At 39.8% G+C, this 15151-nt stretch overlaps 3 protein-coding genes across 3 annotated transcripts; 1 reads left to right on the top strand and 2 right to left on the bottom strand.

Annotated features, from left to right (window-relative positions):
• Window positions 1–3907: 3907 nt before the first annotated feature.
• LOC131455373 (coiled-coil domain-containing protein 122-like) lies at window positions 3908–6778 on the bottom strand. Its single transcript, XM_058622955.1, has 6 exons — window positions 6699–6778; window positions 6193–6308; window positions 5567–5965; window positions 5329–5445; window positions 4961–5034; window positions 3908–4662 (listed from the first exon to the last, which is right to left on the bottom strand). The coding sequence occupies exons 1-6, from the start codon at window positions 6724–6726 to the stop codon at window positions 4590–4592; spliced, it is 807 nt and encodes a 268-aa protein (XP_058478938.1). The 5' UTR covers window positions 6727–6778; the 3' UTR covers window positions 3908–4589.
• Window positions 6779–6922: 144 nt separating this feature from the next.
• Window positions 6923–10612, top strand: mtrf1 (mitochondrial translational release factor 1). The gene is made up of 9 exons (XM_058622311.1): window positions 6923–7426; window positions 8091–8188; window positions 8284–8365; window positions 8456–8563; window positions 9399–9571; window positions 9658–9775; window positions 9859–9995; window positions 10078–10176; window positions 10253–10612. The coding sequence occupies exons 1-9, from the start codon at window positions 7033–7035 to the stop codon at window positions 10397–10399; spliced, it is 1356 nt and encodes a 451-aa protein (XP_058478294.1). The 5' UTR covers window positions 6923–7032; the 3' UTR covers window positions 10400–10612.
• Window positions 10613–11411: 799 nt separating this feature from the next.
• Window positions 11412–14895, bottom strand: wbp4 (WW domain binding protein 4). Its single transcript, XM_058622391.1, has 10 exons — window positions 14781–14895; window positions 14551–14623; window positions 14395–14457; window positions 13608–13734; window positions 13319–13525; window positions 13166–13233; window positions 13002–13077; window positions 12650–12879; window positions 12322–12557; window positions 11412–12233 (listed from the first exon to the last, which is right to left on the bottom strand). Coding segments are annotated over exons 1-10 (1287 nt in total). The 5' UTR covers window positions 14783–14895; the 3' UTR covers window positions 11412–12028.
• Between the last annotated feature and the right edge of the window lie 256 nt (window positions 14896–15151).

Below are 15151 nucleotides of genomic sequence, written 5' to 3'. Positions count from 1 at the left end.
TTGTGTTACGCCTTTTACTTCATTTAACTACACCTACACAGTGCTTGTTTAACCCCTTTAACTTTACTGTGCCAATCTAGTCCATAAAACAAAACACTTTTCAATTAAATGGATGGATTTAACTAGTAAAAGTAACTCATACTACTCCCACTACTACCACACTCTACTATATTCCTCCTCCTACTACTACTGCTACTGTTCCTCCCACTACTACTATACTACACCCAACTATACTACTACTATACTCTATACCTATACCGCCTCCTCATAATACTACACCCTACTATACTACTACACCCTACTATACTCCTCCTACTACTACTATTCACCTCCTACTACTACTACCACCACTAATACTACTTCTGTTCCTCCCACTACTACTACACCCTACTATACTCCTACTGCTGCTGCTCCTACCACTATACTGTTCTACTATCACTGCTCCTACCATTACTACTATACTACTACTCATGCTCCTACTACCACTATAGTACTACACCCAACTGCTGCTGCTTCCTTTCTTTGATACCTGTTTGTTTTAATATTATGAGCATTTTAGCATCAACGTTTACTTTTACTTTAGTTAGCATTTAAACGGCTGATTTTTCCGGAGCTATCGGGATTTGGTTTGCGAGTACACAAAATACCTTTTGTAAATCTATGATTGTAACCTTTAATTTATTAAGCTTTTAAAAGGCAGATCTGGACTTGTAAATAAGATTGTCTAATCGTGCGTCTCTTAGTCGTCCTACAAGTACAGTCCAGTTTCCCTCCATCCCACGGTGGGTGGAGAGGGATTTACAAAGATGACTCAGCGCTCGGTGGGTGGGTGAGCGGCTGACTCAGCGCACCTCCAGATGAACATGGAACCACATATACAGCATATATATACGTTTGTGTGCGTGCGTGCAGTGTATGATAAATGAATCATTACAACTTCTGTCACTGTGTGGGTTGTTGTGTTGGCTGCTCACATGACAAAGAAAGGTTTAAAGGATATTGTTGGTGAACGTCTGTGTGTGTGTGTGTGTGTGTGTGTGTTTGTGTACAGTATGTTGCTCAGGTACATCCCGGCAGGGCGAGGCCCGGGCATGCTTGTGGGTTAAAGGTTTCCTTTATTACATCTATTTTTGGCACGGGCTACTTCCTGCTGTTTACGGAGACAGTTCGCCCGAGTCACGCTCCACAGTTCTCTCATCCCACGGCCCCTGGCGACTGCAGCCCATTCTGTGCCAGCGCAGATCGAAAACATTCCTCGGGCTAACGACTGGCCACACCCTCAAATAACTCCCGGCTCCTTGACTGGGTTTCTGTTTGCAATGTATGGCAAGGAAAAAAAAAGGCACAGCAGCTCTGACTATCTGGAGAGCAGAAACCTTAAACAAACAGCCTCCGTGACTCAGCCCGTGGATGTATTTTCACCTCAAAGAGGAGAAAGAGTGAATCACGCGCGCTGAATCACCTGCTGACCGTCGCTTTTGTTTATCCGAGCAGACACAGCGACGTGAAAATGACGCAGGACGCCTGGCGTTGTTTTAAAACTCAGCAGGTTTTGTTGACTTACTGTTTAGTCTAACAAGGAGCAGTGGGAGCAATTAGAGGCCGGCTGAGACACAGTGGTTTCCCGTATGCCTTTAACCAAACTGCCTGAGGGAGATCCACTCCTCACCTCTTTTTAATTTAACGACACGCAGGCCACACACTTATTTTACCTGCCCGGACAGACACAGACCCTGAACCTGTGCTGTTGCCCCTGTGAAACAGGGCTGTGTGCATATCTTTACACAGACAGCAATTAGCCGTACAAACAAAGGTAAGGTAAACAAACGCACTAAAAGCCTCCAGGAGTAAAATAAAACATGCTCATGTTAGGTTGCGTAAGCAGTAGCCTCGAGGTAAACACAACAGCGAAGCAACAATGAAATGTAGGTTTTTCATAGCTGATCTCTGTGTTTCTGGGATCAAGATTCTCTATTATAACCGCAGTGGTAAAGTGGGTCCGGATAGTTGTGCGTTCAAGCATTGCCTTTGCTCGTCTACATGACCACTCAAAGCGGCTTTACACTACTGTTTTCACCCATTAGTGATGGGCAGAGCAGTTCTTTCTCCGTTAATTCAAAGGATTTGTTCAAAAGATTCGTTTCACCGAATCGTTCAGTGCTTCCTGACACAGTCACTAAACTGAAATACAGCTGAACGGGTTGTGACTCTACACTGTCCTCTCATTACAGGCCAGCCTAACGTTTTAAGTTTACACTTAGTGGGAAAGTCTGTTAAAACAGTATAAAGCTTAGGGGACACACAGGGATTCCCTCACTGAGTGACCGACTGACTCATTTGCAGTGAACGAATCACTTCCGCCCACTGTTTGCTCTCCTTTCTTTCTTTTGTGGTTCTCTCGACCACTATCACCTATTCGCAACCATTCACTCACACTTTCATACCTGTATGTGCAGCTTTTTTTCCCCTGCACAGGTACGCAGCGGTGCGTAGACTAGCAGAGACAGGAATCAAACCCTTCCACCTTCCAATTACAAGACAACTCACTGTACCACCATGTTTCCCATGGGCAATACATTTAGCCCCAAATTGCTTGTAATGGCTGTGAATGGGTGATAAAAATGTGTGACTGAATGGGTAAATGTGTAAAACAGCTTTGAATGGTCATACAGACTAGAAAAGCAGTATTTAAATACAGACCACTCAAGCGAGGAGAGAGAGAGAGAGACGATGATGCTTATTTTAGAACACATTTCAAACCCACTTTTTTTGGGCTGATGTCACATAGGAAAAATTCACACAGCGGCTCAGCTGACTGTCAAAACACTCACACACACACATATAGAAACAAAACACCAGCTGGTGGGAGTCAGGCTGTGGGCTGGAAGCATGACGTGCTGTGGTACATGGTAAATGGTAATGATTTGTATTTATATTGCACTTCTCTAGTCCACTCAAAGCTGCTTTACGCTACAGTTTTGCCATTCACACCCATTCACACAGGGCATTTATGTGCATTCTCTATCACTCATCTTTCATACCCATTCACACGCTGCTGGCAGAGCGGAGCCAAGAATTGAACCCTCAACCTTCAAGTTGAAGGACCTACCATCACACACAGCACACTCTGGGCCCAATTCTGTATTTTAAGTAGAATTTGATTTTCATGTCGATGCATTTATGTTGAAGATCATTTCACGTACACCAGGGGGTTTGGGAAAAACCATCAAAATAAAAGTATTAACTGTATTTATATTCCTTGTTACCTTCCACTGCTTTCTCTATATCGAACCAATTTTGTCGGAGAGGCAAAAATCATTGAAGATGAAAGTGTTGCACGGAGAAATAAACAAGCTCAGGCATTCTGCCCTGGGCTGCTAACTCCATATGAAACCTTGCCAACTTAGCATGTAAAGGTGAGAAGATGTTTCTTGAAGTTCCCACCAGATCGTGATCCTTTAAATCCTTTTTCTCTGTAGCAGCAGCCAAGTGTGTTTTCAAATGACCAGTCAAGGCCTAAATGGAGTACCCTGATGTGTCAGTGCCAAATAAATAAAACCAGCATATGACAGCAGAGTGGCGTTGAATAAATCCCCAATCAACTAATCTAATTAGTCTGGACTAGGAAGACATGCACCTCACTGATTTAAAGGTACAGTGCGCAAAATGTGTCAGTATTTATGGTGAAGATGCATGTTGCATGTGGATGCACACAGTTTAAATGCCTTTCATATTTCAACAAATCGTTTTTCTTTCTTTCTTTTTAAATGTGAATTAGTTGCATGTTGTATTAATGTCACTTTGTAACTAAGTAAAATTCTGCATAATAAGAAATAGGAAAACTGTTATTTAAATCTAGAACATTATCATGTTCACATTTTTTGACAATTGTTTATTTTATAGGCCTCAAAGAATACAATTGCATGACTTTTCTTGGTTGTTGAACACTGACCTAATAAAAAAAAAAAAAAAAAAATTTTGTAATATTATAACAGTTCAGGGGCCGATGATGCATTTTCAGAGAAGGTATTTTTATCGTTTAATTAGTTGGGAGCTGCAGCTGAAGTAGCACAGTCACGCCCTTGTTAGCCAGCAGTAGGACTGTCACTTCGCAGAGCATCAAGTGACCCAGTGAAGCAGACATTTGGAACATCATGTTCCACAACACCACCACCACCAGCACGCAGACAGTTTGGACACTTTGCTTTTGCTCTGCGGACGGTCACTGTTGTGGACACATATTGGACCTGACCTAAAAGTCAGTGCTGATGTTGCCACTGATCAGAACTGCCTCTAAAAAGTTAAACATGCTATGTGCCGTCACTTTGTGGAATTAGAAGATGCGAAAACAGGCAAATATTTACATTAACACCTCCGCTGTTTCGTCCCTGACACATTTTTAATTCGAAAATATCACTCATTAAACACTATACTAATAAACTAACAGTCTATAAAAATCTAAGTGAGGGTTTTGTGGTAAAGTCAAACAGATTTAGTGAACACTGCTGCCCCCTGCTGTTCAGATGTAGTAACAGTAACACAGTAATGAAAGAGTATTATAAATTAGTTGAGTGGCCACTGACTGATTCCTATGACGACTCCTGCTGCCTCTTGAGCTCAGCGAGCTGTATCTCCATGTGGTAGATGTCTTCAGACATTTGCCTAAATTAAAGCAGACATACAGTCGTTAAATCACCTTTTAGATGACAAATTACAACAAATAAAAAGTTAATATGAAACATTATGGGTTTATTATCATTGATAAACCACTCGGCAATACCGGTTATAAACAGTTAGACTGTTACAGTTAAATTGGTCTTGCACAGTTTTATGAGAAATATTTTAAATTTTGTGGCTGGTAGAGATGTTTTGCTGCTTCGGTGTCCATGAATAAGTGTAATATTGCTGTGTAAAATCTGACGGAGTGATCACTGATGTTGTTCACGAGTGTATTTTTAACCTGTGGGCAGCCTGGGCTCTGCTCAGTTGACAGTGGAGGCGTTTAACGATGGCATCATGGCGTCGGTTCTGGATCTGAGGCAGTGAAAACAACATAAAAGAAAATTCAGTTATGAGTAATTAAGTTTATATCTTGATTTATTTATTCTTTTATTTAAAAATTAGATGTTTGCCCATGTTGCATGTTTGGTTTTGGGTTGTGTACATTAGAAAATGTCACCATAATGTCATCACAATAAACAATGTGTTGATATGAAATGCATTCATTTAGTGAAATTTAGGTTTAAAGTCATAATGTTTGAGGACATAATGTAAAGAAGGGGTGTGATGCAAATGTTCCATTCATGCATTCATTGAGCACAACATCACCTCTGTGTCTTTCTTCATCTGGGTATGAGTCTGAAACTCTTTTAGTAACCGTTCTGTCTTCTCAGCGATGATCCTCCTCATCACAGAGATCTCCTCCTTCTGAGATTCATTTTCTCGCTGCAAAAAAGTTAAAATAAAATAAGGAATAAGGCTGTGATGCATCGTCATCTAGAGGTACATGCTACAAAACTAGAGAGAAAATGACATGGAAATTCTATTCATACAATATTTTCTCCACCTTTGCCACATGTGCTTTTTTCCCATTTGAGTTCTCCAGGTCTTTCTTCAGCTCCTCTTTCTTCTGTTTCAACATCCGGACCAGTGCTCGCTTCTCCTCCAGCTCTTTATGGGCCTCAGTCTGGCTCGCAGCATGCATGACAGCTGCCCTGTGACCCTCCATCTTGTTTCGGTAGGTGTTGAACCCTGCCAGCACCAAGCGAGCACTCTCCTCCTCCTCGAATATAAGAATCTGAAGTTCTGTGTTTTCTTTGCAGATGGATGCACAGCGATCCTGCAGGACTCTAGTGTGTCTCTCCAGATGCTCCACGTCGCTCTCCAGCACCAGGGTCTCCCTCACTTTACATCTTAGCTCTTGCTCTGCCATCTCACCCTTTGTCTCAACATCACAGAGAGTGGCCTAGAGAAAAAGGGAATCATTTTCTTTCAGTTAGACAATCAGTAAATAGCGCCCTTATCCTTTATTCCTTGTGTTAATACATTTCTGATATTAACTACTCCGTTTTGTCACATTTATTTTATCAAGGCTTTAATAATATTTCGGATTTCAATAACTGGTGGCTTTACATACACAGATTTGATATTATATTGGTAAGCAGCTGGTGTGAGTTAAGGTCAAAGTTGAACCTGCAGGTAGCTGAGTTTCTTCTGCTTCTCTTTCAGGGCCTCACTCTGGAGGAAGCTGTGATGACTGACATCCTCCACTGCCTTGGTTAAAGAGAAGCCGAGACCCTCCTGTGGTCCTGAGAGATAGTTATTATTGTTGTTGTCGGTAATAATAATATCAGTAGTAGTAGTAGTCAAGTCTCGATTAAACAATCTGACTGTGAATGTACAGCACATTTTTACTTTCAATGTTAAAAACATACATAGTATATACATACATACAGTATGTCTTGCTAACGTTTTCTCATTTATTGTGAATTCGGCTTAGTAATGCATCATAATTAATACATTCAGTATCAAAATTAGGTAATACTTAGTTTAGGTTATTGCAACAGGTAGCCTCAAATATATTATATATAACAAAGTTTATATTATTGCTAGCCTTGTAGCAACATAACTTTTACAGTTTTCACACCTGTTTATTGATTTCGTCATCTGGTGTGTTGAAGTAGTTAGCATTATCTTACCTTCTTTACTGGGTTTAACGTTTGACATTTTAACCCCAGTTAGCTTAAATAGCTAGCGAAACGCTATGAAAAAATACTAATTAATACTAATTACTACTAATTAATTGATTAAAAATTAGACTTTCTTTATCATGTAACGGTTGTGTTGATAAATGGGCCGAACTACTAATACAATCAAACTTCAGCTACCATAATGCATTTCGTGCGTCTTGACCTCATTTTCGAAAACTTCCGGGTTACCTCACTGCCGGCTACAGTTGCAATGAGAACACTCAAACAACACGTGTAATTGTTGTTGTTTTTTATCTAGAAATGACCGTGTAACTGTGGTGAAATGCTTGTAACTCGGTGGTTTCGTCTCTGTTCGTTGTGCAGCCGCGTATGTCACAGCAGTAGAGGAAGAAGAGGAGGAGGATGGATGACACTGGCAGGACACAGCGTGTTAGCTAACATCACAGAGGTGCCACACTGTGCAACACTAGCAGCCACACGTCTGTGTCACAGTGACGTGGGAGATCTATACAAACACGAGAGTGTGCAGAGGCACATGCAGCAGGTCATGGAGGAGTACACAGACCTCAGGAACAAGCTGGAGTTGCCTCACCTCAGCGAGGCAGACAGAAAGGTGCTGATAAAGAAACACACAGAGTTGTTGCCTCTGGCAAATAGATTTTTGAGTATTAAAGAAGCCATGAAAGACCATGAAGAAGTCTGTTCACTGCTGAATGGTAAGTGTTTATCTCTTAATAATCAAGAAGTAGCCTAAACTGTAAATAATGTCTTAAATAAATAAATAAATATATTTATGTGTATATATGTATATATGTACAGTATATATATATATGTACAGTATATATATTTATTTCCAGCATGAACTTCAAACAAAGAGGGTTCATGTTTGTTTTGAAATGACTTCTGATGTAATGTTTTCTATTTGCAGCTCCATGCTAGGAAAATGTATGATGTTTTCAAAATGACTGCTTATAGTTATGTGGTAAATGTATCAGCACAAATATCCTCGAAACAGCTATATTGTCACTGGAAATTCATTGTTGTAATATTGCTATTGTATTGGACTAAAAAGTGCTATTGAGCCATGCGTAAAACTAAAAATTATTTAAATCTAAGTCCCATTGCCTTACCAATTTTCTTTTAATTTCTCTGCTCACCAAGTATTTGTCTTTGGTAAAAAAGGTTTGGTAAAGTAAAGTAAAGTAAAGTGTGCTAGGCTGCCATATTGTGATAACAATGATAATGAAACAAATACTTGAATTATATGGTAGGTTCTTGGCCCAAAAAAGTCTTCTCTTTTAAGCATATTTAAGCAGAATTCTATGCAGATGTCATCAAAAGTGTCTTGCACACATCAGTTTTTTTCCGCTATGATTGCAGCCTCGGATGGTACCAAAGTTGAAGATGAACAACTGACAGAACTGTTAAAGGAGGAGGAAGCACAAATCTCTAGCAAGATTTTAACCTTGAGAAAAGATGTAAGTGCGTAAAGGCATTCACAACCATAGGGTAATTACTGTATAATGTATGTAACATCGAGCATTTAGTGAGTGTACCTTTTTTTTATCTGCAGCTGATCAGGGCTCTTGTGCCCACTGACAGTCTTGACACCAGTAACGTCCTGCTGGAGGTTGTATCAGGAAGAACAACGGGAGGTTTGGAACTGATTTTACTGTGTGTTTGACTGAAATACAGATTGTCACATACAAACCTGCACTGACAATGTGTTATTTCTGTGGTTTCAGGTGACATCTGTCAGCAATTTACAAAAGAAATGTTCGACATGTACCAGGGTTTTGCCTGTTTTAAAAATTGGGACTTTGACGTTTACAACTATACACCTGCTGAGTATGGTAATTAATGACTTTTGTGGCTTACCTTCCAACCCATAATGTTTTGATAAATATGAATTCATGCTGTGGTGTATAAAAAAGTTTGTATACAGTAAATACAGAGACGTTTGACTAAAGGGAAAATGTGTAAAGCAGTTGTTTAGTCACATGTCTTTAGCTATTAGTTATTAACTATTAGCTATTAACAGTGCATGGTGCTCCATTGTGTTACAGTCAGTAATTAAATGTCCAGTGTGTAAAATCCAGTAGGACGTGTTGGAAAGGGAAAATAATACTCATAAGCATGTTTGTAGAGATGTGTAATCCCTTTAAAGGCCGCCATCTTGTGTTGACATGTTTTTACTGTAGTACTGTACTCTGTGACAGAAGATTATAGATAACTATGTTATTGTATATAATAACATATGGTTAAATGACTATGGTTAAAAAAAGCATGTTAACATGCAGCAGGCAGCTATTTCCCTGTGAAGGTTGTGAACGTGCAGTTTGTGTGTACAGCTCCAAGCAGCACATGAGTAATTAATCTTTCTTCTCAATGACACTCCCAAGGTGGCAGCAATGTTGATGAATTATCCAACAGTCAATGCAGCATCTATGTATATAGCTCTTTACATCCTTTCCGGTATGTGAAGGTCACCGTAGTCCCCTGATGTGCTAGGACAAGTGTGAGCAAGGTGTGAACAGAGAAGTCAGAGTTTTTTCAGAGTCTCACTGTTGGATGTCACTAAGTGTTACACACTGGACATTTTCTGAAAAGGATTAATGCACCTGTTAATGCACCCAACAACAAAGCAGAGCAAAAGAAAAAGAAATGACAGCCGAGTGTGTGTCTCAGGTGGCTTACACCATGCAGCAATGAGAATAGCTGGGGACAATGTGTACAGACACCTCAAGCATGAAGGAGGAACACACCGGGTGCAGAGGATCCCTGAGGTGGGCCTCTCCTCCAGGATGCAGCGTATTCACACAGGAACCATGGCTGTCATCATCCTGCCACAACCAGTGGAGGTAATACACTTTTTTTCTTCTTTTTCTGTTCTTCACCACCTGCTTTTTCATGTTTATTTAAATATGTGCTCTCTTTGTGAACGTAGTTCGATGTTCACGTCGATACAAAGGATCTTCGCATCGACACGTTCAGGTCTCGAGGTGCTGGAGGTCAGAGCGTCAACACGACAGACAGTGCAGTAAGGATCGTTCATCTTCCCACAGGTAAAACAACCTATTGGGTAAAATGATCTCTGCTTTCTGGCCCTATCGCTTTCCGTTTACATGTTCGCTGACCTTCCAAACAGGTATAACCGCTGAGTGTCAGCAAACACGCTCTCAGCTGCAGAACAGAGACACCGCCATGCGCGTGCTGAGGGCCCGGCTCTACCAGAGCATGGCGAGTAAAGAGACTAAGCAGAGGCACACAGCACGGAAGCAACAGGTGGGTGAACATTTTAATCTAGAGAGTAAATGTTATATATTTTCCATGTCTTGTCTCTTTATTCTCATGTTCCTAACAACAGGTGGGCACACGCTCTCAGTCAGAGAGGATTCGCACCTACAACTTCAGCCAGGACCGTGTCACAGACCACCGGACTGGATATGTTACCAGAGATATTAAGGTTGGATATTAAGGTTTTTGAAATGTAGAAATTCAGACAAAACATGACAAACATGTTTTGGTCCATGTGTCTCCAGGAGTTCATGAAAGGAGGGGAAGCTCTCAACGACCTGATCTCTGACCTACTGGAGCATGCAGAGATGGAGGCTGTTCTGGAGCTGGTGCAGAACAGCAGCGCCTGCAGGAATCCAACACAACCAGGGTTTGGACCATCTGCGGTCTGACACACACCACAACGTCCTTTAAAAACAAAAAACTTTATCTGTTGTTTTTTAAAGATCTCTATGACTCCCTGATGAATAGTAAAAGGCTGAACTTGACTATGCCATAAATATTTATTTGGTAATATTACTATGGTAATGTTTTTGTAATACATTATTACATCTTGTAATTTTGTGTCATTGCTCTTCATTAAATCCTTACACACCACTGAGGTAGGACTTTGCATTGACTTCCATTCATTTAGACCAGTGATTTTCAAAGACTGGGTCAGGACCCACAGATCGGTTGCGGGTCAATTTTTTTTGGAACCCAAAACAAATTTGCAGAATTTTCCCAACTTTTTAGTTAACATTTATGTGTATATGTTTCAAGTGAGATGCCTAAAATGATATGACTAATTAACTAAACATCTCTAGGTTGAGTTTGGGAGTTAGAAATCTGAGTGCATGGGCTTTCCTACGTGAATGGAAATATTTTAGACTAAATGGAACACATCATTATTCTCAAACTTTTCTGATGTTATTTGTTGTTAAAATATATTGCTATCTAACCCTGTCTCAGCTAGGTCTTACTTTCAAATGGTATTTTAATATCGGTGTGACCTCCTTATTTACCTTATTCCTTATTAACCTACTCACAATTTACATTGTACCAACAACCTTAACCAGTTTCTCAGAAATTAGGTTCTTCTTGGGACCAAACATTAATCTCTAAGGACATACTGGCCCTGACAAGGAAAATGAGAAAGGTTCATGTAGTTGTAACAAATATACAAATATAAATATAGTTTTATTTCATGTAAACATAATTAGTAGTAAGTTAGTTCAGTAAAACTGACCCGTATATTGTGGGTAAGTGTTCTTAAAGCTTCTTTGCCGATCAGGGTGCGGTTCACCCACATATCAGCTTAATACCAAAAGCATGTCACTCCCTGCGTATGTGTGCCAACTCACCAGCAACCCCCAGTAATTATTATTAATCATTTTCAGTTTGAAAAACAATTTGTATATAAAATTAATTTCAAGTCATTGTTTATTGAAATTCCACTTTCCATCTTATTCATTTACTTTAACTGACAAGTTAAAGCCTCGTAACGTCATAATGTAAGCGTTAAAAAAATATAAAACACTTTTGAATTGAATTGCTCTTTATGGATGCATCAACACTTACCAGACTACATGAATATTTTAAATCACACGAGGAGGCCTACAATATTGTAAAGGCCTGTACATACTTGTCAAGAACAGAGACATTTGTTCTTTTTCAAGTTTTCTCAAGTTCTTGATGTGTCAAGAACAAGCTGCAAGAAATCCCAAACAAGGGCTGCAAGAAAACAATGACGTCATTCTTTTTTTGCAGCCCTGGGAGAAAGAGAGAAAACATTTCTCTGTTCCTGTGGAGTATGTACAGTCCTTTATTCACAAGATAAATACCACTGAGAAACATTATCAAAATGTCACACGGAGAAAAGTATGACACGGTGCACAATTTTTCGAGTTAAATAAGAAAAATTGCATCATAGAATATTTTTTCTTCAAATTTCTTGGTCTAAAATGTTAATAAAACAACAAAAAAAAATGCTGCAACAAGTTCCTAGAAAGGGTAGTTTTGTATTGTATTCCGTATTTGGCTCAGTCGTCGTCGTCGTCTCTCTGTCGGAGGCTCCTGGATTTGCCATTTTGTGTTTTTGCTTTCCTGAACAAAGCAGGTCCACCTTCGTCTCCAAGCGAGGTGATGATGCGCTCTTTGAACTTGGGTTTGGGCTCTGGTGGTGGGACAACGGCAGCGCTGGCTGTAGTTCCCTCTACCTTGGGCAACTGCAGATCCACTTTGGCACTGGAGAGGAAAGGAAAAGAGAAGAGTTAAAGAGTTTTTGCAGTAGCTACTGAGATCAGATAATTGTGGACCAGGATCTTTCTCTTACTATGGATCAATCTCTTGCTGAATCTTTTCCCAGGACCCGTAAGGATTTGCAGTTTTCGGCCTTCTGGCTCGTTTCTCCACTTGTGGTGCGGCTTCCTCCTTTTTCTCCTCAGGCTTGGGTGTTGTTGTTTGGATCTCTTCCACTTTTTTCATCTCTTCAGCATCCTCTTTAGGGGTATCATCACTTGCTTCATCTTCTCCCTCCTTTTCTGAAGGCTCTGCCTCTGCTTTCCTTTTCTTAAGAAAAAAAAAAAAAAAACATCAGGAAATTATCAGATTAGGTTAATTTTAACCAAGTGGACTTTTTTTTTTTTAACTACTCTTCTCACCCTGAAGCTTATCTTTGGGACTTTGGGCTGCTGAGTGGCTACTTCTGGAACCTCAGCCTCCTTGGATGCCTGGGCTTCATTGGAGCACTCTTCTCCTGAAAGGGGTTCAGGCTGCGGGGTTGAAGGCTCTTCCTGACTCTCGACTTCTTTGCTGGATCCAGATCCGGATCCGGATCCAGATCCAGAAGCTTCATGTAAAGCAAGGTCCAGTGGTTTCTCCCAGCTAGACTCTGTGAGGTAGGAAAGACAAAGCATGTGAATATCATACAGAAAACACATTGGAAAAAAATATATATATAATAGTAAAATAGAAATAAATTATAACTGTACAAAAAATCACAACATATTCTACCTCCAGTCTCTGTGTTATAGTAATATGTATGACCGTCAGGGCTGACAGCTTCCATCCAAGGACAGCTTGAAGAGCTCTAATGACAAACAGGAAATATTAAGTTTGTTTTGAACAACATTTAATAGTACAATACAGTTTAAAATACATGTTTTATTATTAGTAACCTCTGTGACTGCAGGATGTGTTGAGTCTGAACTTCCCTGGAAACCTTGTGGGTTTTCCCATTTAGATTCTATAGTAAAAACAGACAAGAGGGTAAATGTTGGTGAAAAGAACGGTTCCAATTGTCATGTACTGAAAAGCAGTAGTTTGTTTACCTCCAGTGACTGTGTTGTAATAGTAGGTGTGTCCATCATCTGTCTGTCCTTCAACCCAAACCTGTGATTCTGTTTGCTTCGTGAATTTCTTTCTCGCTTTCTCCACTTTCTTTTGCTGTTTTTTGGGCTGGGGTCTAACCTGAGGTTGTGGCCTAACCTGAGGTTGTTGCCTCGAGGTTGCCGTGGGTGGTGGTGGTGAATCCAATCCTACAACAAAAACAATTCAAATGGAACCCAAAGTGCATCCTATTGAGCTCATATTACTTAATTAAAATATGAAAACAGTTACCTGCTGCTTCCCTTTCCATCCTCTTCAGATCCTCCTGATACGCTTTCATTGCAGCGTCCTCCATCGCTGCAAAATCTTTGGACATGCGCTCCTCCTGCTTTGCCTTTTGAATGCTCTTCTTCTTAATCTGTAAGAAAAGAAAGATATGATGGCATGAGTGACAGCCGCTGTTGGCCAATCAGAAGAGAGCCTTCAAGTCACGATGTTATGCCTGGACCTTATCTATCCTCACAGTCCTGAGCATGATGCCAAGACTGGCAGGTTTTTCTTAGCTGTTAGTATTTAGAAACTGACAAGACATAGTCAATGATATATTTCTTATAATGTATACAACTCTTTCAGAGCAGCTGCAATCATTTTATTCGGTTATTTATTCTATATTGTATGTCCTTTGTATAGTCTTTGCTCTCTCTGTGTGTACTGTGCATTATTCTGCAACTGTATCACTTTTCGCACAAGAATTTTTCCCAGTGGGGACAATAAAGTGTATTTGATTTCATTGATTTAGTCATAAATAGACATTTTTCAGGAAAATATGTGAAACATATTTTGTTTTTATCATTTGAGGTTGATGTTTTTCTTTGCTACAACTCTAATTTCAATATTTTCGGGACTAATGATGATTTGGTTCATAAAATGAATGTATAGTAAATACACTTATCATTGGTTGTGATAAGTTATCTCATTATCTCAATATATGACTTTACGTCCACACATTTTTCCCATTGATTTAAGTATCATTTTATACAATCAGTTTACAATCAGTCAGCAGGGAATACGTAAATACCTCTGTAATTTTGGCAGCCACATTTTCTTTGTGATTCTTCCCTCTTTCGTGGAAGTCTCTGCTCTGTAGAGAAAAACCCAAGCACGAGCAGAGACATTAATTAGCATCAGACACTGCCCTTACCATCATGTAACATGTTATCATCGGTCTACTTACAGGCTTATTGTCCGCAATCCAGCACTTGCAGTACTGACAGAACTTCCTCGGCTGTGACTTCCAATAGTCGGCCCTGAAAGTGCACAAACACGTATAGTTACCCAACAAAAACATGCTAAATTATGAGTTAAATTTCCTTCAGCATTAACAGCTAACGAGGCTAAATGTCTAAAACCGAGTGTGCTACATCTTGTGGGGGCAAAAATGTTCAAATGAATCGCCGTACTTACATTTTATTTGCGTTTTAGTGGCTGAAAAGAAACAACAGTTTCGCACATTTCAAGAATGACAACAGTGTCCCTTGCTGATGACGTCATATACCGGCGCCGAAGCGATTGCCCTAACCTTAAAAAAGGAAGCACATTTGTTTACGTCAACAGGTTAATATTAGAGAAACATAAATTATAGATATGTAATAAAAATAAAATAGCAACTAGATTTGTATTTTCCCCTAAAAGGAAATCAAATTTAGGAAATGCCAAACTACATAAAGCATGAGGATTCAGCATTCCCAACTAGGTAAAAAAAAAGCAATTACATTATAACACCACTTGATGGCAGCAACGCTCAATGCTGTAATCAGTCTACCGGAACAAGAGAA

This window comes from Solea solea, chromosome 2 (assembly GCF_958295425.1).
Source record: "Solea solea chromosome 2, fSolSol10.1, whole genome shotgun sequence".
Classification (NCBI taxonomy): Eukaryota; Metazoa; Chordata; class Actinopteri; order Pleuronectiformes; family Soleidae; genus Solea; species Solea solea.
Note: the sequence above shows the minus strand (reverse complement) of the source record. Positions and strands in the feature narration are given on the sequence as shown.

Coding starts and splice junctions, on each gene's coding strand:
- LOC131455373 (XM_058622955.1), bottom strand. CDS start 6,726: ATGTCAAACGTTAAACCCAGTAAAGAAG. Junction 6,309..6,698: donor CGTTAAACCCAGTAAAGAAG/GTAAGATAATGC, acceptor ACTATCTCTCAG/GACCACAGGAGGGTCTCGGC. Junction 5,966..6,192: donor AGAAACTCAGCTACCTGCAG/GTTCAACTTTGA, acceptor CTTTTTCTCTAG/GCCACTCTCTGTGATGTTGA.
- mtrf1 (XM_058622311.1), top strand. CDS start 7,033: ATGCTTGTAACTCGGTGGTTTCGTCTCTGTTCGTTGTGCAGCCGCGTA. Junction 8,366..8,455: donor ATCAGGAAGAACAACGGGAG/GTTTGGAACTGA, acceptor CTGTGGTTTCAG/GTGACATCTGTCAGCAATTT. Junction 9,572..9,657: donor TCCTGCCACAACCAGTGGAG/GTAATACACTTT, acceptor TTGTGAACGTAG/TTCGATGTTCACGTCGATAC.
- wbp4 (XM_058622391.1), bottom strand. Junction 13,234..13,318: donor TTACAACACAGTCACTGGAG/GTAAACAAACTA, acceptor TTTTTACTATAG/AATCTAAATGGGAAAACCCA. Junction 12,558..12,649: donor TCCCAAAGATAAGCTTCAGG/GTGAGAAGAGTA, acceptor TTTTTTCTTAAG/AAAAGGAAAGCAGAGGCAGA.